The sequence below is a fragment of the Cercospora beticola genome, chromosome 2 (genome assembly GCF_033473495.1).
Source record: "Cercospora beticola chromosome 2, complete sequence".
NCBI classification, from domain to species: Eukaryota; Fungi; Ascomycota; class Dothideomycetes; order Mycosphaerellales; family Mycosphaerellaceae; genus Cercospora; species Cercospora beticola.
This window is the reverse complement of record NC_088936.1, coordinates 2378184-2398708: the sequence shown is the minus strand read 5'-3', so window position 1 is coordinate 2398708 and position 20525 is coordinate 2378184. Positions and strand designations below refer to the sequence as shown.

General features: G+C 52.6%; 7 protein-coding genes across 7 annotated transcripts; 3 read left to right on the top strand and 4 right to left on the bottom strand.

Moving 5' to 3' along the window:
• Positions 1–1625: 1625 nt before the first annotated feature.
• On the bottom strand, positions 1626–2743 carry RHO25_002936 (uncharacterized protein; the record flags this gene model as incomplete). The annotated part of the gene is made up of 3 exons (XM_023598475.1): positions 1626–2425; positions 2475–2637; positions 2687–2743. The coding sequence occupies 3 exons, from the start codon at positions 2741–2743 to the stop codon at positions 1626–1628; spliced, it is 1020 nt and encodes a 339-aa protein (XP_023455945.1).
• A 1443-nt stretch (positions 2744–4186) lies between these two features.
• On the top strand, positions 4187–6872 carry RHO25_002935 (uncharacterized protein; the record flags this gene model as incomplete). Its single annotated transcript, XM_023598474.2, has 2 exons — positions 4187–4285; positions 4335–6872. 2 exons carry the CDS (start codon positions 4187–4189, stop codon positions 6870–6872), a joined length of 2637 nt encoding a protein of 878 aa, XP_023455947.1.
• Positions 6873–7064: 192 nt separating this feature from the next.
• RHO25_002934 (uncharacterized protein) lies at positions 7065–11630 on the bottom strand (the record flags this gene model as incomplete). Its single annotated transcript, XM_023598472.2, has 1 exon — positions 7065–11630. One exon carries the CDS (start codon positions 11628–11630, stop codon positions 7065–7067), a length of 4566 nt encoding a protein of 1521 aa, XP_023455943.1.
• A 683-nt stretch (positions 11631–12313) lies between these two features.
• PUP1 (proteasome core particle subunit beta 2) lies at positions 12314–13200 on the top strand (the record flags this gene model as incomplete). The annotated part of the gene is made up of 2 exons (XM_023598471.2): positions 12314–12487; positions 12547–13200. 2 exons carry the CDS (start codon positions 12314–12316, stop codon positions 13198–13200), a joined length of 828 nt encoding a protein of 275 aa, XP_023455944.1.
• A 3125-nt stretch (positions 13201–16325) lies between these two features.
• RHO25_002932 (uncharacterized protein) lies at positions 16326–16948 on the top strand (the record flags this gene model as incomplete). Its single annotated transcript, XM_065602323.1, has 3 exons — positions 16326–16501; positions 16579–16720; positions 16841–16948. The coding sequence occupies 3 exons, from the start codon at positions 16326–16328 to the stop codon at positions 16946–16948; spliced, it is 426 nt and encodes a 141-aa protein (XP_065458395.1).
• A 1152-nt stretch (positions 16949–18100) lies between these two features.
• On the bottom strand, positions 18101–18982 carry RHO25_002931 (uncharacterized protein; the record flags this gene model as incomplete). The annotated part of the gene is made up of 1 exon (XM_023598470.2): positions 18101–18982. One exon carries the CDS (start codon positions 18980–18982, stop codon positions 18101–18103), a length of 882 nt encoding a protein of 293 aa, XP_023455028.1.
• Positions 18983–19473: 491 nt separating this feature from the next.
• RHO25_002930 (uncharacterized protein) lies at positions 19474–20335 on the bottom strand (the record flags this gene model as incomplete). Its single annotated transcript, XM_023598469.2, has 4 exons — positions 19474–19577; positions 19651–19845; positions 19917–20036; positions 20119–20335. 4 exons carry the CDS (start codon positions 20333–20335, stop codon positions 19474–19476), a joined length of 636 nt encoding a protein of 211 aa, XP_023455027.1.
• Between the last annotated feature and the right edge of the window lie 190 nt (positions 20336–20525).

Here is a 20525-nt window from a genome sequence, read left to right as displayed (position 1 = left end):
CGCTATACTTACTAACTAAGTAGTATTACTATATCTTATTAACTATAGTTATAAAGTATATAATAGCCTTCTTTTTCTATTTAGTATACTCGTTATATTCTACTTTCTAAATATTATAAATCTTAAAATAGAGTTCTATAAGTCTATCTATATTAGAGCTAGTAGCTACTATAGTATATAGAATCTTAGAATCTAGTATTAGTTTCTTAAGTAGTTTATTAGTTCTATTAGAGTTAGTATACTTCTATATATTATAGTTACTAAAATAAATATATATCTAATTAAACTATAATATTTAATCTAGTATAGTTTAAAGGTATCTTAAGCTTTTAAGTATAGCTATAGAGTTTATAGCTACTAATAGTATAGTATTAGTATAGTTCTAATTATTAGAAAAATATATAGAAAGAGAATTATCTAGTTTTATTAATAAAGAAGTTATTAATAGAAGTTCTAAATTAATTAATTATATAGTAAAATCGTCTATCGTACGCTAGTAGAAGTACTACTCTTAATAGTATTCTAGTAAGCCGAGCTTATAACTATTATATATATAGTATTATTATACTATATAGTAGTAAGTAATTTCTATATTTAATTATTCGATTAATTGCTATATAATACGCGTTTCTAGCGTGTTGTGAAAAACTCTTCTCTGCTAAGAATCACGTAGTCAGGGTGGTTACGTAACTCGACACATGCGCGATACCCATGCTTTCGACCTTCTTCACCCCGTACTCAAGCCCATGTTGATGCAAATGGTTCCACCTCAACCACTTTTGCAGATATTACCCTGTCTCGCCCACTTTCTGGCAACGGCAACTCGTTACGAACAAAGCTGGGCTGCAATATGCCACACCGTGGCACCACAGAGAGCCTCCAACCTCACCTGTCACATTCCAGTCCACACCACCCTTCGCGTGAAGATTGCCGCGTTGTGGCACATGCAAACGACCCTGCACCTGGTGAACCGAAGAGGAGTGGCGGGGGTAAGGACTTCCAGCCGCGACTTTAGCGACGGGGGTGTCCATTCACCGGGGCACTGGAACCTCACAAGACTCTGATGATGCTGCGGTCTTCAAATTCCGAGGACTATCGCGGGTACGACGTCGGGTCCTTCGGTGCCCAGCCGAGCGCATGCGGTCTATATGCTTGGAGACAGTCAGTAAAAGCTGACTCACAGCGTCACAGCCTGCACTCCGAAAGGGAAACTGCAAATGTCTGAGTAGAGACTGTAGCACAACGTTTCACCAGAGCGATCGAATTCGAGAAGTTCCACAACAGATCATGCCATGGTCAAAGGTACATGTCACACGGCGATTTGACAGCGGGTATCGACATTTCTTTCAGAGCGAGATGAGATCGATTGCGTATTACGTAGCATGAGTTTCCAACCCAATGGTACTTTCAATAGCATTTCACATGCGCTGCAGACCCACCCTCCCAGAAGACCTCCTGCGGACCAATTCGGCCGAAGAAGCTCGGCTCGACTATGGCGCATTCTGAAACGCCTTTCGTCCGAGTGCTGTATGCTGCTCGACTCCTGACCACCAACGCCGGATGAATATGAGCCAATGTACGGTGATACAGTTTCCAGGTTTTAGCAAAGGCAGCTTCCCAGCTGATCAAGTGGCCATGATACGTTGGCTGTATGGCCTGTTGCTATCAACGATTAATGATCCAGCTGCACTCCTGCCAGGGTTTGATTGGGATGTCGGTACAACAGGTTTAGCTGTCTTGTCGAATCGGACCTGGAGCTTCATGTCCATGAAGTTCTTCTCATGGAAGATGTCAATGGCTCTTTTTGCCTCAGCAATGGAACCATATTGAATGGTGCAGTTGCCTTTGGATTTCTTTGTTGTTCTGTCGATATTGAGGCGGAATTCGACGATGCGACCCGCTTGACTGAACCAATTTTTGATATCCTTCTCGCTTGCACTGTAAGGTAGATGGCTCACATACACACCTCGCGCTTCCGTCCGAACAGCTCCATACATCATGTTGACTGGAAGGCGTGCAGTGTTGTATGCCGGTTGAGCCAACGTCGCTGCCTGTGCTTGCGTTTGTTGAATGGCATAGCCTTGGGCCAACGCAGTCTGAGGGTTGATCCCGTACTGTGGCATTGGGCCACCCATTTGCTGGGAGCTCCACTGGACTGGCACTCCGTTGGGGTTGGGAACACTCATCCGTGTACGGGTTTGGCCTGTCGAGAACTGACGAGCGGATGGCACAACGGCGGGCCCGGGCGTCAAGGGCTGCCACTGCAACGACGCTGCCACCATTGGTAGAATGCCGTTGACTGCTGGAAGACTTCGTGCACTGTGTCCACAATTGCACTGTAAGAATCGGGCACTGTTGACATTGCTAATGTCCCACAGGTGGACTCTCAGACGGTTGCCCTCGATGACGTCGTTCGCAAGCCATTCTTATTGAGATGTCAGCGATTGAACGCCTCAAGCCATTGAAGAGCTTACGATAAAGTTGCATGGCTTCAACCTGCAACCCCACTCTGGCGTAGCCCACGCCTTCACTAGTAGGTCGCCCATTCGCAAAGACTGCCATATCTGCCCAAAGGCCGTGTGTAGCCCGGTTCTTGATCAGATCTTTCAAGTCGTGCCAAGTGTATCTCGCAGGAAGCTAATCGTGGGTCAGCTTCGAAAATTGGTTCCATGCAAATGTGACTAACCCCCTCGATGTGCACGAAGAATGGGCCACTGCCCGGGATCGAACGTGAATTTGACATTATACAGATAGCTTCCAGAAAGACAGTTGGGAAGAAATGCCGCCGCGGACCGTCAGTGAAAGATCTTCGTATCAGAAGTTGAAAGTGAGAACAATGTATGAGATTGATCAAATTTAAAGTGCTCGGAGGAGGGGAAGGCCAGGCGCTCAGGAGATGAATGAGAATGTACTGGTATGAGAATGACCCGACTCTTTAAATGCTTCGTTAAACATCTGTGCTCAGAGAGAAATCAAGGATTAGCTCTTGACATCTCCACGATCACCCCAACTATCAGCCGCTCTGCAGAATCGATGTGATGTGGCAATGTGGGCCAACTGCACAGCGTGCACAACGCCTCGCCGTTTGGGTGCGTTTGTAGTAGACGTGCTCGAGCGGCGTAGTAGGTTGGGATTGCAGAGGTCCAGAAGTAGGTCTCGCCCGTTCACATGCATGAGGGCAATCCCGGTCACTGCTTCACCCAATGGATGCGAACGTGGGGATGAGAGGCCAGTCCGCGCAGCACATCCCGCGAAGACAGATGTGGCTGCATGGCTAACAGTCTCGCTAGTTGCGCGCATCCCGACTGCCCCGAGGGGCAAAAGCGCAGATTTATGGAAGCTTGGTGCAGAATAGCCGCATGTCAGCGTGAAGAAGGAGCGAGGTTCGAATCGGATGCTTCGGCAGGATCGGAGTGGCGCTTATTTGATATGAATCTGGAGATGGAGATCGGGTCAGATTCGGAGCATGCGATGCAAATTGCCAGCTACACATGTCAACTCGTTGCACGACAAACCTGTTGCATTTACTTTGATCTAGGCAGACCCGACATGGAAGTTCAGGAGACATTGCAGCCTGAAGACAATTCGCTTCGGGCTCAGGGACGGGACTTGTGCTCGGCGAGCGCCAGGGGTCCCGTCAACGTGTGCGGTGCTAGGTGAGTGATTTGTTGACCGCGCAATGACGAGTCCGAGCAAGCGCCATGCAGCACGCACTCTGGAGATGGTGTGAGGCCGTTGTGGGAGCAAGACCGATCGGGACTCGCCAGAATCCCAGCATAGCATAGCCGCGAGGGCATGGAGGGCGTGTGCCGTGCCTAGCACGCTGCTGTGTAACACGCAATGAAAGGCTGATCCTTCGGCCCCTAACGCTCATTCTGCAACCTGATGTTGTAGTGACGACAAGCGAAGCTGGTCCAGTCTATGTGGACACGACGAACGAGCATGCGGAGCGGCATTTGATGCAGGTCAAGGGTGGAATATAGTGCGGTATGAGTGAGGTGTGAGGTGAGCTTTCAAACACAGGGTTCAGCCGCAGCCCGTGCCGTCCGCCGCTTTCTTTCGGGCCTCAGGCCATCAAGGGACGACAAGCATTCACTCCAAGCGATGTTGGCTGTCTGGCCACGATATCCTCCACGCACGGCACAGCGCCAGCGCCAGGTCCCCAGCCATCGTATTGATTGCCAACATGGACGACGCCTGGTTCCACACTCTGACCGCGGCCCCGGCGGCCAACACGCGGGAAAGGCCGCAGCACACACGCCGGGCCACGCTGCTGCAACAGCCTGTAAGCAGCTCCAGCGCCAATCGCATTGGCTCTTCTGATAGCGAGCTAGGCCGGAGAGAAAGCTGATGTGGCGATAGAGCCCATTCAGGACATACACGAGGTAGACACCGCGTGGATCGGACCCCCGAGCGCCGCTGTAGCTCGCAGAGCTCAGAGTTACAGCGACTTTTACGATGCAGTAACCGCATACAGCCAAAAGGAGGATCATGCGCGTCGGAAAAACAGCTTGGACACAATACACGATCCAGTGTCTCACCACGATGTGGAGCTAGATTTCGAGGCCGAATATGCCACCATAGAGGAGCTTCTGCTGAACGAAAGTCATGCCGAGCATCAGGCATATCTCGAGGAGCTGGACGTCTCATATGCGCATCTCGATAACCTATTGGCCTCCACAACAAGCACTCTGGGGCTGCTTTCTACCCTCTCGGACTCTTTCAAGGCGGTAGAGGCGCAGACCGAGGCATTTCGACAGCAATGTGAAGAGCTCGTGCTTGAGCAGAGACGGTTGAGCGGTCTAGCCCACGCTATCGATGAGAACGTTCAGTATTACGCGTATCTAGAGCCCATGACGCGAAGACTCAATGCGCCTGGTGCGGCGAATCTTGTCAAAGCCAATGATTTCCTGGACATGTTGTCTAATCTCGATAACTGCTTGGCCTATATGGAATCGCACCCGAAACATAAAGAGTCCGCCACATATCGAAGCCGGTATCGGTTGCTACTTACTCGTGGGCTTACGCTTATCAGGCACTATTTCACCAAGTCGTTGGGTGAAATTGCCGCAGACATCAGCAAGCGCATCCAAGGTGGGCAGCTCAAGGAGGCCACTCATTCTGCGATTCTATATGCGAAGTTCCGTGTGCCTGCTCCGGAGCTGAAGAATCTTGGTCTGGAGATCCAGAAACGAGCGGTCCCCACACCAGAAGACGTCGATGCAGGTCGAGAGCCGGAGTATCTCAGCCTGCTCCGCGAGCTGTATCAGTCATATTCAACAACACGTGGACGACTGATTCTGCCTCTGGTCGCGAAGAAGATGGCAGATCTTGCTGCAGATCCACAGCAAGCAGACGTCGTGTCTTTTGCTAAATCATGTCTGAGCTTCGCGAGGGGTATTTGCCTGGATGAGTACGACCTCTGGTATGAGTGGTTCGAGACCGAGGGTGCTCTATACGACTTCTTGGAAAGCTTACTGGAGCCGATGTATGACTATCTTCGCCCCCGCACAATTCACGAGACCAAAATGGAAAAGCTATGCGATCTCTGCACTATGATACAAGGCCGCTACATGGAAGTAGACTCGGATGAAGACGACGACGTTGAAGACTCTGTGGTCACCCCTTCGACAAATGGCCGACCCTTGGGGAGGAAGCTCGACTTTGGCAATTTGATTCATCCAGCGCTTGAAGATGCTCAGACTAGGCTGGTCTTCCTTGCATTGAATGTGCTTCGAGACAGCATTGAGAATTACAATCCCAAGCCCGAGGATCTTGACTTTGCACCACGAGCCGCCGCTAATGGAAGCAATGGCACCAAGAAAGGACCAGTTCTTTCTGGTAAACGAAATCCGACAACGCCGTCAACACCAGCTCCGAAAACATTAGCTGTAGCAAAAGATGATATCGATGACGCAGAAAGCATGTTCAGCAAACGCTTTACACCCGAAACTACTGCACCTGGTCAAAGACAGTGGTATCCAACGCTCCGCAAAGCTATTTGGCTTCTCCGCCGCATCTATCGACTCGTCAATAGCACCGTCTTCGACGACCTCGCCCACCGCATCGTCCATTCCACCATAGCCTCTCTACTGTACGCCAGCAACCTCATAAGCTCTCAAAAGGACAAATCTCCGCAGGATGGCCAACTCTTCCTGATTGTCCACCTCCTTCATCTCAAACAACAGATTGTCGCCTTCGACATCGAATTTATTCCGCCCGAAGTTGAATTCGATTTCTCTTCAGTCACGAACACCTTCTACGAACTACGCGATCGCGGAAGTCTCTGGAATCCAGCATCTTGGGTGCGACTCGTCAGCGGCGCTGTCGTAGGCGGAGGTCTTCTCCCCAAAGTCGTCGAAAATATGCTCGATGCCAAAGCCGAGCTCGATGGACGATTAAGAACAGTCATCAACGATTTTGTAAAGAGCTATGCGAGCCATATTACTGCTCCCGTTGATCCTGCGACAGTTGCGCAGCAGAAGAAAAAGAACACAGGAAAACAAAGTGAAGGAGAAGGTGGTGATAGCGGTTTCGATGGCATGAAAGCAGTCCGTACTGTCCGCGGTCTCGCAGAAAAGGATGTTCCATTACTCCGTGCTAAATTAGAAGAATTTGTGGATGATGCTCGGACAAGAGAGACTTTGGTCGCCGCTGTGCGAGATCAGGTCCTGATGAGTTATGAGGAGTTCTTTGACATTCACAATGAAGGACAAGAAGGAGGCAGGAAGTTGAGTCGGAAAGGAAAGGGACGAGAGGACGAGATCTGGGGGCCGCAATTGTTCGGCGAGGCAATGGAGAAGGTTTTCCAGGTAGGGAGGGTTGTTGGGGATGAGGATGAGGACGAGGACGACAGGCGACTCAGCGACTAGACGTAGATTGAACGGAGTATACCAATCATTAGGACGTACAGACATAATTGTGCTTTCCATTTGACAGTCTGCATTCACGATGCTTTCTTGTGCATGCGCTGCTCATGAATCGCTCTATCCTCACGTATCTACACAGAGCTATCCTACAAAGCTTCTTCCTCTCATTCGATGATCAAGTCCAGGCGCGGCTGCCTATTGCGCTGGTTTCACAATTCTCGGACCCCTCAATTCAATCTTATCCTGCAAAGCGCCTAACACATCTCTCCTCCTCTGCGACCTCGCCTTGAAAGCTACAATATCCTCTGACGTAACATCACGCATCTTCTTCCTCGCGCTGCCACTCAAGCTTCCCGTGCTGCGTCCCAACGCGCTACCACCGCTCCGCCCCAAAGCGCTCGCTCTCAAGCTAGGGCTAGCTCGCACACTAGAGCTTGGAGGGGTCTGGAACCTGCTGACGCTGAACATTGCGCTCGCGCCGAGAGCGTCTCCATTGGCAGCCATTCGAGGGTATTTCTGCGGGGTCCTTCGACCAGGTGAGTCGGTGAGAAGTTTTGAGCCGCCCAAACGAGAGGCAAGATCGTCTTCGTAGTCGTCGGCGAGGCGTAGAGCTGCGATACCTCCGGGTAACTGTCGAATACGGCTTTCGAGTAGATCGATGTCTCCGGACTTCTGCTGTACCATGGCTGTCATCTTTAGAATTGTGCGTTCAACCGCTTCCACCGTGGGCACAGGAGCGGCCTGGGAAGTTTTGCTATCGCGAGACTGCACTGAGGAAAGCTCTGCGCGAAGCATAGTTGCTTTTTCCTCAACCTCTGCTAGAAGCCTTTGAACGTTCTGTAGGCTTGTTCGCAGCTCGCTTTGCTGGGCAGCCGCTTCGGCAGACAAAGTTGCAGCATCGCGTTCCGCGATCTTATCAGGATCGACATGCTGTCCTATTTGCCTTCGCATCTCTTTTGTGCGTGTCCGAAGCTTAAGCACCTCTTCTTCGTCTTGCTTCAGCTTCGCAAGTGTTTCCGGCACGTTGAGGAGCTTGCCGTTCTGCAATTGGCGGTCGATGTTGTCCATTACACGGCTGAGCTCTCGAATCTCCGCCAAAGTCCAAGCGTCACTGTCGTCCAGGTCCTTGACATCCCGTTGTCCAGGCTTTTTCAATTGCTCGTGGCCTTCGAGCAGAGAAAGAAGCGATCGTCCGTTGAGACCAACGGTGTCAATCATAGAGTTCACGTCTCGGAAGACTTTTTCAACCTCGCCTCCAATGCCTGGTGTATCAACGTCACCCACGTAGTCATGATGTGAGAAAAACTGAGGCGGCTCTTTGGTTGGAACAATCGGGGCCGCGAGCTCCTCCCGTAACCTGTCAGATGCCTCATCTGCCAACTCAGCTGCTGTCTTCTCTCGAGGCGGTTGCAAGGCTAAATTGGGCTTTTCCACTGGTTTGGCTGGAGGCACAGCAGTGGCCTTGATCTGGGGTGGCAGGTTCATAGCACTCCTTCCGCGTACAGGGCTTGTGACTGAGCGCGGTTGCTGTGCTCTCCGCTGAGGACTAGGCGAGCGAGGACTGTCCTCTGTCTTCCGCATGCCTCCTGGCTGCAGGATCGGACCCGGTGGCAGTTCCTTCGGAGTGTAGCTCTGCTCGAATGATGACTGCGGTGTAGTCGACTTCGTTTTAGACTGGTTCCCCTCTGGCGACTGAGGGGCCCCTCGCTCTGGACCACCTATGCGGGACATGAATTTGGCCAGCCCGACTGGATCTTCCGGTTTGTGAGGCTGCCCATCTCCTTCTTCATCTTCCCCATCCTCGTCATCTTCATCAGATTCTACTTCCTCGCTCCCATCTTCGTCGTCTTCGGTGCCGTCCTCCTCATCTTCCTCGTCATCCCAGTCTTCGCTCCCATCATCTGGTGGTCCTGCTTCTGAGCTTTCTGGGGAGAACGTTTGACTGTGAGTGATATCTGCAGGGGGACTGCCGGCAATCGGAACGTCCTTGCCAGCTTCTGCTGTATCAGCAGCGCCTGGTGGTGTGCCCAAACCTGCCATGACCTTTTTATGATTGTAGGTGGACGGATCAGGTGGCAGTGGAGCTGCGGCAGCATCACCTTCGGCTTTTGGCGCTTCTTTCACGCCGGGAGGAGCGGCCATGGCTGCCTGCGCCTTCTTGTAATTGAACACTGACGGGTCTGGAGGAAGGCCAGAGCCGTCGCTCGCTGGTGGCTTCGCCGGTGGAATGTCGTTGAGGGATGTTTGTCTCTCAGTTCCGGGTTCAGCCTTGACTTCAGGTCTCTTGTCGTCTGCGCCGCCCAGGAAGTTGGCACCGAAAAGTCCTGCACCCGGGTTCTTGGGCATCGGCAGGTCGTCCTTGGCCGTGCCGTCGCCCTTGAATGTGGACCCGAGCTTGAAACCGCCCTCAAGTCCAGACAGTCCACTGGAATTATTGGACAATGATGGAGTACCGCCGAACAGGGTGGAAGGCTTGCCAAAGCTGCTTGTCTCATTCGATCCTAACGTGGCAGTCGAACCTGTGGACTGCTGCTGGAATAACGAAGGCGTCGACGGCTTACCAAAGGATGAGCTTGAGAATGAGGTACTAGTATTGTTCTGTTGTGTGTTGCTGAACCATGATCCACCAGTGCTTGGATTTGTCGTTGATGTGTCCTGCGCTTTCGGGGCAAAGGGGCTTGTGCTACTGGGCGCATTCGCCGCGAACGCATTCGTACTCGAGAATTTGGAGAAAGGAGATGAGACCGCAGCTGTTTGTCCAAAAGGCGACGAGGCTGTCGTGCTGGTATTGGTCCCGGTTGCCCCCCATGGGCTTGGCTTGTTCGCCCCCAACGCACCAACGCTGCCAAAGCCACCTGTGGTGCCCATCTTTGAGGTCGAGCCAAACGTGGCACCGCCAGGTGCTGGCGATTGAGCGGGTTTGGCAGCCCAGGGAGAACTGGCGGCACCTCCAATAGCACTCGCCATGCCAAAAGCAGCCGCACCTTGTACAGGTGTCGCTCCTGGGGTTGAAGGCTTGCCAAATGCGGGAGCCGTGGTCTGCGAGCTCACGGCTGGGGTCGATGGTTTGCCAAAAGCACTCTGGCCGAACGCAGGCTGACCAAACGAAGACTGGCCAAAAGCTGGCGTTGAAACCTGAGGACCTGTCCCTGCTGGCGTTGCTGGTTTGCCGAATGCGGCTTGACCGAATGCTGGAGTTGCCGGATTGCTTGTGAGTGAACCGGATGATGTCGTCGTGTTAGCACCGAACAAGCTTGGAGTAGGATTCAAAGCGGCTGAATTTGCGCTTGCTGCTGTCGCTTGCCCCTCTTCATCGATGACTGCCTTGTCCTTGGTCAGGCGAAGGTCGGCATAGTCACGGTAAGGACCTTCTCTATGTACTATGTTCGCGTGCATAGTCTCCTGTTGCACTGCTGCCCTCGAGATGATCCACCACATACAAAGTATGCCATCAGTCGTCGCAACGATCAGGCAAGGGACGGGCTTTGTCGCTGTCGGAAATTGGTCCAGTTCGCTGGGGATGGGTTTTGGGGCGAGCTCCTGTGAGCTGAAGTCTAAGGCCATGCCAATAGGGGATGACTCCTCGTCGTCGATTGTGCTAAAGGGTAGAGTGATCTTCCGGTTTTCGTCCAAGGGCGTCGAAAGAACAAAGTTGGATTCACCTTGCAGCTGTACAAATGACCCTCCATCACTGCAAGCGGTCGAAGTGACCAACAAAACATCCTTCACCTTTGGATCCCATGAACCCAAACGTTGGAAGAAGTGGGAGGCTGGAAGTCGGTCCTGTCCTTGCGGTGGAACCATGCAGGGGTCGAGGGAGGATTTGCTGAAGACAAATGGCGCATCTTTACTACTCCGCTCTGCAATGAAGTAGAGGGAGTCGTGTATGAGCATGTCGTCCTCGTTTGTGGTCGTGCCGTAGAAAGGCGTGTACACGATGAAGAACTTGTGAGTCTCCAGCCAGTGTATCGCACATGGAGGAAGCGCTTGAGCAGATGCATAATCCGAGTTCTTGATCTCAGAAAGCTGTGGTGGCGCAGGGATTTGACCTTTGACCGCACCTGAGGGATCAATTTGTGCACATGAGCCGTCTTGCAAACCGACGACAATTTGCTTCCCTTTCGGCGACCAACATGCGGATAGCACATTGTTGTGGAAGACTTTTCCGTTCTGACCATCAACCATTTCGCGGCTCTTGAGACTGGCAATCACGAGCTGCCCATTCATCAACACTACGCCAAAAAGGTGTGCAGTGTCCGCATCTTTGTTGGGGTTGGGCAACACATGACGCACGGCGGTATTTTGAGTGCTGATCTGGAAGGCCGAATCTTTGCTTCCACGGACCAAGGCGTCTGTCTCATAAACAGCCAATCCTCCTCCCTCTTCAGAAGCAATGACGAGGCAGCTCTCATCAGCGCTGAAGGCGACATGTGACAGCCTGGGCACTTTCAGCGTGTTCAGAGCGTTGATAGGCAAGTGTCTCGCGTCTCCCGTCACATCATCTTCGCGCTTAGGAATATATTGCTTCTGGCGCACTTCTTTTGTGCTCGCGATGACCAAGCTGTCCGGGCCTGCCACCGCTAACAGTCCCTGCCCCGACGCTACGCTAACCAGCGATGCCCAAGGTTGCGGTGGAGGGTTCCATGCCTGCGATACCCGTACCCGATCACCTGGCTTGCTCGCTGCATCGTCCAAAGCGATCTCGTCAGAGAGGATTTCGTCCAGCTCTGGGCCAGCCTGCGCCTGACTGCCGGAGCTCATGTTCGTGGCACCCTCATCCACAAGCTGTGCACTCTCACTGTCGTGTTCGTCGTTGACTGGGTGATGAATGTCGTCGCTCGAGAGGGCAGTTTGGAGCTGTTCGGAATCGGGTATGCGAAAAGCAGCAGCAAAGGAGCGGAATTGCACTGGAGGCAGTTTGGCTGATTGGAGACCGATGCGGAGGGGGAGCAGGGTGTCGTGCGGCCGTGGCGAGTGCGAGAGGCAGCTCTAGGCACCGGCCAGTCGTTTGCGAATTGACAATTCACTTGCAAACAGCCAGCTCGTGAAATCGCGTCGGAGCGAGTCGCGGCGCGTCGTGGACGAGGAAGTCGTGGGACTGTAGAGACCAGGTAGAACACAGGACAGCGTCTCCAAGTGGTGCAGGTCGAGAGACAAGGAGCAAGATTATACAATAGTCCTGAAGTTCGCTGGCAAGTCCGTTTGTCCAAGATGGTGTGTGCGAGCAGTGGTGTTTGAGGCGGGAAGTGTTGCAGCAGAGCTCGCGTCGACTTGTGCCACTCCCGACAGCTGCAGCAGGCGCGAACAGCTGCATCATCCACCAGCTGCCTGAGCGAGCTTCACATATCCGCCAGACACCAACGCCGAAACCACTCATCGCCGTGCCATCTTCTTCGACAGTCACAACTCGGATCGAACTATAGACTGCGACGACAACGCTCATCATGCCGGGCTTCGACTTTAGCAACCATAACAGAAACCTCGCCCTCCACGCCGCTGGCGTTCCGCTCCCCAAAGCCACATCCACCGGCACCACCATCGTTGGCGCGCTCTACAATGGCGGAGTTGTCATCGCAGCAGACACGCGAGCCACGAGCGGTCCCATCGTAGCAGACAAGGTATTATCAGTGCCCTCGCCATCTTCCATGCCACCCAACAGTCCACTGACACTACCCAGAACTGCGAGAAACTCCACTACATCTCCCCCCAAATCTGGTGCGCCGGCGCAGGCACAGCCGCAGACACCGAATTCACTACCGCCCTCATGTCCTCCAACCTCGAACTCCACGCCCTATCGACCGGCCGCAAACCCCGCGTCGTGACCGTCATGACCATGCTCAAACAACATCTCTTCCGCTACCAAGGCCACATTGGTGCATACCTGGTCGTCGCAGGTTGCGATCCTACCGGTGCCCACCTCTTCACTGTACACGCACACGGATCTACCGACAAGCTTCCTTACGTGACGATGGGATCTGGTTCATTAGCTGCCATGTCTGTGTTTGAGACACAGTGGAAGCCGGATTTGAGCAAAGACGAAGCGGTGAAGCTGTGCGCGGATGCGATCGAGGCGGGTATCTGGAACGATCTGGGTTCGGGAAGCAACGTGGATGTTTGCGTAATAACCAAGGAGAAGACGACGTTGATGAGGAATTACATTACGCCAAACGTGCGAGGGAAGAAGGAGAGGAATTACAAGTTCCAGAGAGGTACGACGGCTGTTCTGAATGAGAAGGTGATTACGAAGGAAGAAATCAGCAAGTATGTGACGGTGCAGGACATTGGCGATGGAGAAGCGGGCGTGGCAGAGAAGATGGACGTTGATGCATAGGTGTGGGATTTCCGAGATGGATGAGAGTGCTGCTATCGCTGGAACTCCCAGCGAAAGCATATGTATGAGTAGGGCATTCTCGCGAACACACTTCGCGACGTGGCGTTACAGTGCTACAGTCACCAGCATGGGCTGATAGATTGAGATGCCTCGTGCTTTTATGAACATGTTACGAATAACCACCCTTTTTCACCACCCTCCATCGCCATCACCTCGTACGTTACCGGTTGCGAGACCAGACCGACCATGTGAACCCGGACCCTAGCCGAATCGGCGCAAAGAAGGCCTTGCTTCTGTGTCGGCCATCAATGCGGCAAGACTCGGTCTGACAGTCGAGAGTTGGTCCAATGCGAAGTGCTACAGCCGCTCTAATGATCTTGCAGTGCACTCGCTTCGATAGTATACAGAGCGCACAGCGACGCACGCACTCCCATTCGACCATCCTGCGCGGTATACGTCGAGCCGCCTTGAGTCCTGCTAGTTCCTCATTGTAGCAGTGCAGACTTCCCAGCGTTTCAGGAGTTTGTCCGGTTCCCAAGTCGAACATCGCGCAATGTGCTTTCCAGAATGCGACATCAACCGAACGCTGGTGGCTGATTAACGCCAAGTCGGGGGCATCGAGAAACTTTTGAAGAAGTGTCCAATGCCTATTATCTCAATGTAGGCGCGTTTCAGGTCCAGTCCAGCCAAGTCGATAGTTCAACACATTGCCGCGGCGAACCTCCAACCAGCATACTTGAACATGTCCCGAGCTCTTCATCACTAACACTATCCTGCAAAATATACCCGCAGGCGCTCGCCGGAAAGTGCAAAAGGTGCCGAATGGTTTCATCACCGAGAAGGTCCAGGTAAGTGCAAATAGCCAGACAATCTCTCTTTGCTCTTAGTGTACACCACCACAAATCCCCAACACTGGTCAGGAGAGCGAACCAGTAGCCGAGGATGAGCAGCGCTTTGTGGTCATTCTCCTCCACCAATGCGATAAATGAAGGATAGATTCTTGCACAAAGGTGCATGTATTTGATCAAGCTGTTCAGGCCGGGCTCTAAAGGCATCAAGAGGGCCAAACAGTGCAGAATGTCATGGTACGGATTCGGATGCACGCCACGGGGGCCGATGGGATCTGTAACGTTGCAGATATTCCAGAATTGCTCAGGTAACTGTCGACCGCGTGTTACGGGCTTCGGTGCTACTGCGAAGAAGGAGAGCAGGCCACTGCGGCAATGATATGGACGCGTCTGAGACAGGATTGCCCCCATCCCTTGTTGCACGCATAGCCAGCTGAGGCGCTGCGGGTCCTTGGAGCACAACCAAGATTCGTTTTCGCATGTCCTTTGATCGCAAAAGAAATAGAGGATGTTGATCATCATCGATGTCATTACCAATGGGTCTGAGTCTTCCTTAGCGATTGGCTTTTCGATGGCTTTTTGAAATTCTTGAAGCGCTCTTGACAGGTTGTAGAATTGGGCCTTTTCGTAGAGCTTGACTCCAGAAGCTGTGAGATGGAGTGCAGCGATTGCTAGTTGCGCATGTCGAAGATATGAGTGCTGTTCTCAGTCAGTATATAGACAGTGTCAAGTGTTAGATTGTTGTACATCTTGAGCCAGTGACAACACCCTTCGATGATATTTTTCATGCTCGACGCCCAGCAGCAGACCATTAGCTGTCATGATTTCATAATGATTGTACAAGAGCATCTCTGTCGATGCACTTTCCAGTGGCCTTGCCGGACTTTCAACTTGGACCAAGGCATCGGATTCCGCAGGGGACACCGGCGTGTGCGGCTCGTCACTAGAAGAGTAGTCGCTGCCTCGCCTTGCAGGTGGACTAGTCTCATATGTGCAATCCAAGTTACGCCGCGAACAATACATGCACGATGGTTGTCTCTCGTCGCATTTGACCCTCTTTTGCCTACAAGTCAAGCACCCAGCGCGCGACTTCTTGTGCGTCCGCCTTGTGGCATGCTGTTTGACACCGGCTCCAGGCTGTCGATGGACAGGCTTCAGAGCGAATACGTGACATCCTTCGTCTTGAGCCAACATCTTCGTGAGCGTCTCTTCCGCTGCCCGGCCATCCAGTACAATTCCAAGCGTCGCTAATTCACGATGCGACCATGCGTCTCACGAGTTTAAGGTCGCCGGTCTTTCGCTGACTGATCGGGAAATCCAGCGGCTGCCAGGCTTCAGCATAGGAGACCGGACCTCGATAGTGCATCGCCGCTCTCGTCTTGCAGAAGGGCAGGACCGAACGATGGTTGAGACCGAGGAAGTTGCGGGGCGGCAGCTTCCCGTTTCGCCAAGACGAGTACTTCAGCTTCATGCCTCGACACGAGAAGCACTTGACGCCGAACTCAATACATCGTAGCCATCAACATCCCAAGGCGGGCATGACGCGTATACGCTGCATCCTCGAGATCTCGAGCGACCCTCGTGCGCTCGTGTAACATGCCTTTCTGGCAATTCTCTGCAGCGCGATCGGTTGTGCCTTCACTTGAACGCCTTGTTGCAGAAGCCAAGAAATACCACACATTTCCTATGGCTTGTAGGACGAAGGCCATACGGACTCTGGGTCATTGCAGCAGACTCTCACTAATCATCTCGCGCCCACCATGTACCCAGTGACTCGAAAGATCCGGACATCCGAGCTCACAACGTGAAAAGCTGTACGAACACATCACAAGATATTTGAGGAAGCTGTCTGCGCTTTTGATCAGCATGGGCTGAGCTCGTAGCTCTCGACTTGGTCTTTATACAGCTATACAAGAGGGGGGTTTGGCGTATAATATAGCATCATTATGAGAGCGGATGAGAAGCTCTCAGTAGACCTTCCAGAGCTACGCTGAACAGTATCACAAAGGCGTCGCCGAGGAATGTCAGAAACGTATCATGAGCCTCTCAGCAGCGCAAGCTGACCTCGTAGCTCGAACGCAAGTCTTTGTCGAGCCACGGGATTAACGGACTAGGCGCGGAACGCCGCACTATCTTGTGAGCCCAGAGCAAGTGTCACAGCAATTGCGGTGAACGGAATGGAGAGGGCACAGGAGATATAGACCGTGAACTTTCCCCACCAAGCAAGAAGTACGTCCACCTCTCTGGAACATCAGCAAGAGAACCCTCTCAGTCATCATGAAGTACTCCACCATCCTCTCTGCGGCACTATTTGTTCCACTTGGTATCGCACTTCCCACAGCCAACGAGGACGTCATCGAGGAAGTCCTCGACCTACCACTCGGCGAGACTTCGTCCGTCAACGAGACAGAAAGCGACATTGTCTCTCGACAAGCCGGTTGCTATATTCAAGCGTACGTCGAATAGCCAGTGACCTTCACAGTAGCTAAGGACCGTCTTGAGCTCTATCTGACCCTGCCTTCAATTCCAGTTTCACTGGCGCCAAGTGCGATAATAGTGCGGGCGCGAGACGAACAGTCACCAACCGTGGAGGTATTTGTTTCGTTGCCACAGGTCGACAGTCCTATCGTGTCTCAGTCGAATGTAGAGGAGGGCTCAACATTGGATATTCGGTACGTATAAACAATTCCCAAACTGCTCGGCAGGCTGCAATATCACCCATCTCTCGTTCGCAACGATTGCGTACCGGAGAACTCAAGGCTAACGATGTTGCTTGTTTTCACCCGTGCCAGAGAAAAACCGATTGTTCCAATCCATACTTATACAAGCGTCACGGTCCCGGAGCCTGCGTTCACGTGGACACCGGCAAAGCTTGGGGATCTTCCAGTGTGTCTTTCTGAGAGCTCGCAGGCTCATTGGCAGCGACACTTCATACGCAAAGATACGCAACGGCCTTGTTATCGGTTTTGCTCTAACTCACTGCGTTGCAACGCGCTTTAATACCAGTTCCCTGTCTCATGTGCATGATCCATTCAGCCGAGCAGTTGCTATCGCATGAGCGAACCAGGTTTTGAAGCAAAGCACAGATCGTTCATAGGCCCTGTGTTGCATGCTGTGTGTGGCACTTGTATACGTCGTTGGATACAGGATCAAAGGCGCGCAATAAATACACTTCGCTGTGTATAATATGGGTGACGTGCTCCAGGCTGTGCAGTCGGATTCTACGATGGTACGACGGACGAGAAAGCACGCATTGCATCTCGGACATATGTTTGGATACTTCTGGACATTTTACAACAAGGCAATTCTTACAATGAACGCATGGACTAGATATCGCAGTCCAGAAAAGGGGTCAAAGCCGTATAGACAACAATGTGAATTCACTACCAGGACGTGTCTACCACTATATCCTTTCGCCACCATTCATCTGCTGGAGTGCCACAAGCAGTGGAGTGTAGCAAGCGTCTTAGATTGGTCGTTGATCGTTTAGTCAATGATCAATGTAAACAGGCAGGAAGAAGCTCGGCCTTGACCCACGCCGGCCTCCGTCGTCTGTCTGTTACGGTGCGAGAGGCCGATACTCCTACCGAATCGCTCGTGCGTGTACTAGAGGACTCAACATAGGATACTCGGTAAGCATACAAGTTATGCCGTCTTATTCACATTGACTGGGAAAACCGTGAAAGGCAGCGAAAGAGAGGGCTGACCATTTCATTTGCACCGACCTGCACCAGGCCGAGAACGACTGTCGCAATATCTATTTGACCAAACATCATGGGTCAGGTGCTTGCATAACCGTCGTCACTGGCAAGCCTTGGATATCCCGCAAAGCATCGCTTTTCTGGGTCGGCTATCATCTGTGGCTCGGGTATCCTAAAGGTGCTCGCGTTGATGTTCGAACACGAAGTTGAATTTCGGCATGCGGTCCTTTAGTCCACACTAGAAGATTGACTCACTCTTCAAAATCGGTTCAGATTCCCCCTTGGTGTATTTTGTCTCATCCTCCTTTCCAACGAATAGACTCTGAAGCCAGTATGTGCTAGTCGCCCCATTCATCGCTTGCGTTTTCCAAGATTGCGGTGGCGATCAGACGTGGTGCTTGTTGAAGCGATCTGCCTGTGAAGGATACCTATCGGTGACATCTTCGCCCAGAATGTAGTGGTCCCACCTTCGTGGTGCGCTTCTATAGCAACATCTTCGTAACCGCCCGGAGCAGTCGGGCTCCATATGCGTGCCACAGACGGTGTACCAGGCTCATATGCCTGCCGTCCCGGCTTGGACTGAGGACTCGCGTAGCTGGAGGGTGAGCTTAGCGGATGCGAAGTGTTGCTGAAGTGGCTGAGCGTCGTCTGCATCTGGTCATCCTCACCATCAGCCACATCATTGCGCTGCCCAGCATGTCCTGGGCCTCCCACATCCTGGTCAGACGCCTGCGCTGGACCTGTCTCCCCCGCAGACTCCACATCTGATATGGAATCGGAACCTCCGTCACAGGGATTGGAATCATCATCCTCTGGCTCTTCGACAGCGTCTGCATGCATTCGAGCGGCCCAGTCCTGCACTTCAGGGACACCTTCTAAATTATCAAGCGTGTCTCTCTTTCCCTCAGCATACGAAAATTGATCGTGGACATTGTAGAGGTCATCGGGAATCACTTCGTATGTGCTGTTGCCTGTGCGTTCTTTGACAACTTTGGCAACAAGTTCTTGAGCCAATCCCATGTTTTCCCCGGCTTTGTGCAGTAGATCTTCGAGGCGGATTCGCCAGCGCTCGGTCATTTTTTTACTGCTTGCAGCAGAAGGCAAGGTAGCGTCATCGAAAAGATCATCGAGAAGCTCAAGTTCGTTTGCCTTGAAATTTGGTTCGATGTGTCGAAGGAAAGCGGCGTTGCGTTCGACACGTTCGATGCGCCCGCGTTTGTTTGATGGCGGCATGTCTCAGGTTTCGGGTATGTTGTTGATCGATGGCTTTGGTTAAAGTGTCACGTTCGAGTGTTGTCTTGGTTGCTAGTTGTTCCGTTGCGTTGCAGTGTGTGTTGTGATGATGCGGAGAGAAACGTAAAAGCATGCTCCAAGTTGAGGACTTGTACTCTCCGCGCCTTTGTCGAGCCTCTCCATCACAAGGCATTGTGCAATTAACGCGCGAAACGCGAGCGTCCCAGGCTGAATGGAGCCTTAGTGACAGTTCCGCCAAGCAGAGTGGCTATGCGAGGTGACAGTGAACAGGTCTCCCTTCGAAGTTACAAGTGGAGAGAAGACAGTCAAAGAACAGCAAGTTCGAGTCTTGCCCTCTGTCTCGCGTTGAGAGCTCCGCCATCTCTTCCAGAAAGAAACTTCGAGGCAGAAAGTGCACAAATGGGAATCTGCGTTTGTGAGTATATATACACTTTCGTCATAGTCTTCTACCAAGCCGAACGTTCTAGTTTCTATTGCGCTTGGCCAGGAACAGTAGGCGAGTGCACAACATCGATGCCGTACGCCTCCTTCAGGCGTGCCGCTCTTCGCTCGGCATAACCTGGACCATGTACACCTATGATTTGTTAGCCTGCCGTACACCCCTCGAAGCGCTGCCATGACAGTAGAACATGCTCTCCAATACGTACCTCTTCCTTCGCCAAGCTCGTTGATAGTCTCCTCGATACTCCTCCGCCTGTTCTTTCGCAGATATTCTTTCCGTGCAACCTCGTCCACCTCCGGGTCGAGTTCCGCGCCCACTAGACGACCGCCTGTGTAGTTGAATGCTGCAAGAATGACAGCAAGCGATGTGCCGTATCCGAGAACTGCTGGTGCCGAGCGGACTGCGGTTTCCGTTAGTGTCATTGCCGCCTCTCCCTGGCCATGCCGCTTCATGCAGTGCTGGGAGACGTACATCTGAGACCCAGCATCGAGCCGGAGAAGAAGCCTCCAATGGCGTGGTTGTATGTGTCGTCCTTTTGTCTCAAGTTCGCGGAAGCAGACTTGAAGAACGCATAGGCTCCTCCCATGGCAGCTACAGAATGAAGTACGAGATTAGCGCTTGCCCACTGCCACCCATCCGGCCACTCGTTCGCCAAGATTATGTCTGCACGCACCGAAAGTACCAATTGTGCCTCCTGTCCTTGTGAATACACCCCATGCGCCAATATTTTGCTTCGTCAATGTGTTCTGGACAGCCGACACGAAAGCTCCTCCGGTCGCGGTGACCATTGTGCCCTTGATGGCGGCGCCGACGGCATCTTTGGGGTGATAGGAGTCTTCGGTGTGGTCGCCGGTAAGGGCCTGGGCGGTCAGGTGGCCGGCTTCCTCCATAGTGGAAGTGTGGTGGTCGCGCAATGGGTAGCGGATGAGAGGACTGGTTTCTGGGCTATGGAGTATGTGAGGTCAATGGTAATCTTGCGTTATGATTGGCTAAGCAGAGCCGCATCGGATGGCAGCTCTCGCTCCGGCGTTGCGTAGGGACAGGCAGGCACAGCAAGAGGTCCAGGCTGCCGGCACTTTC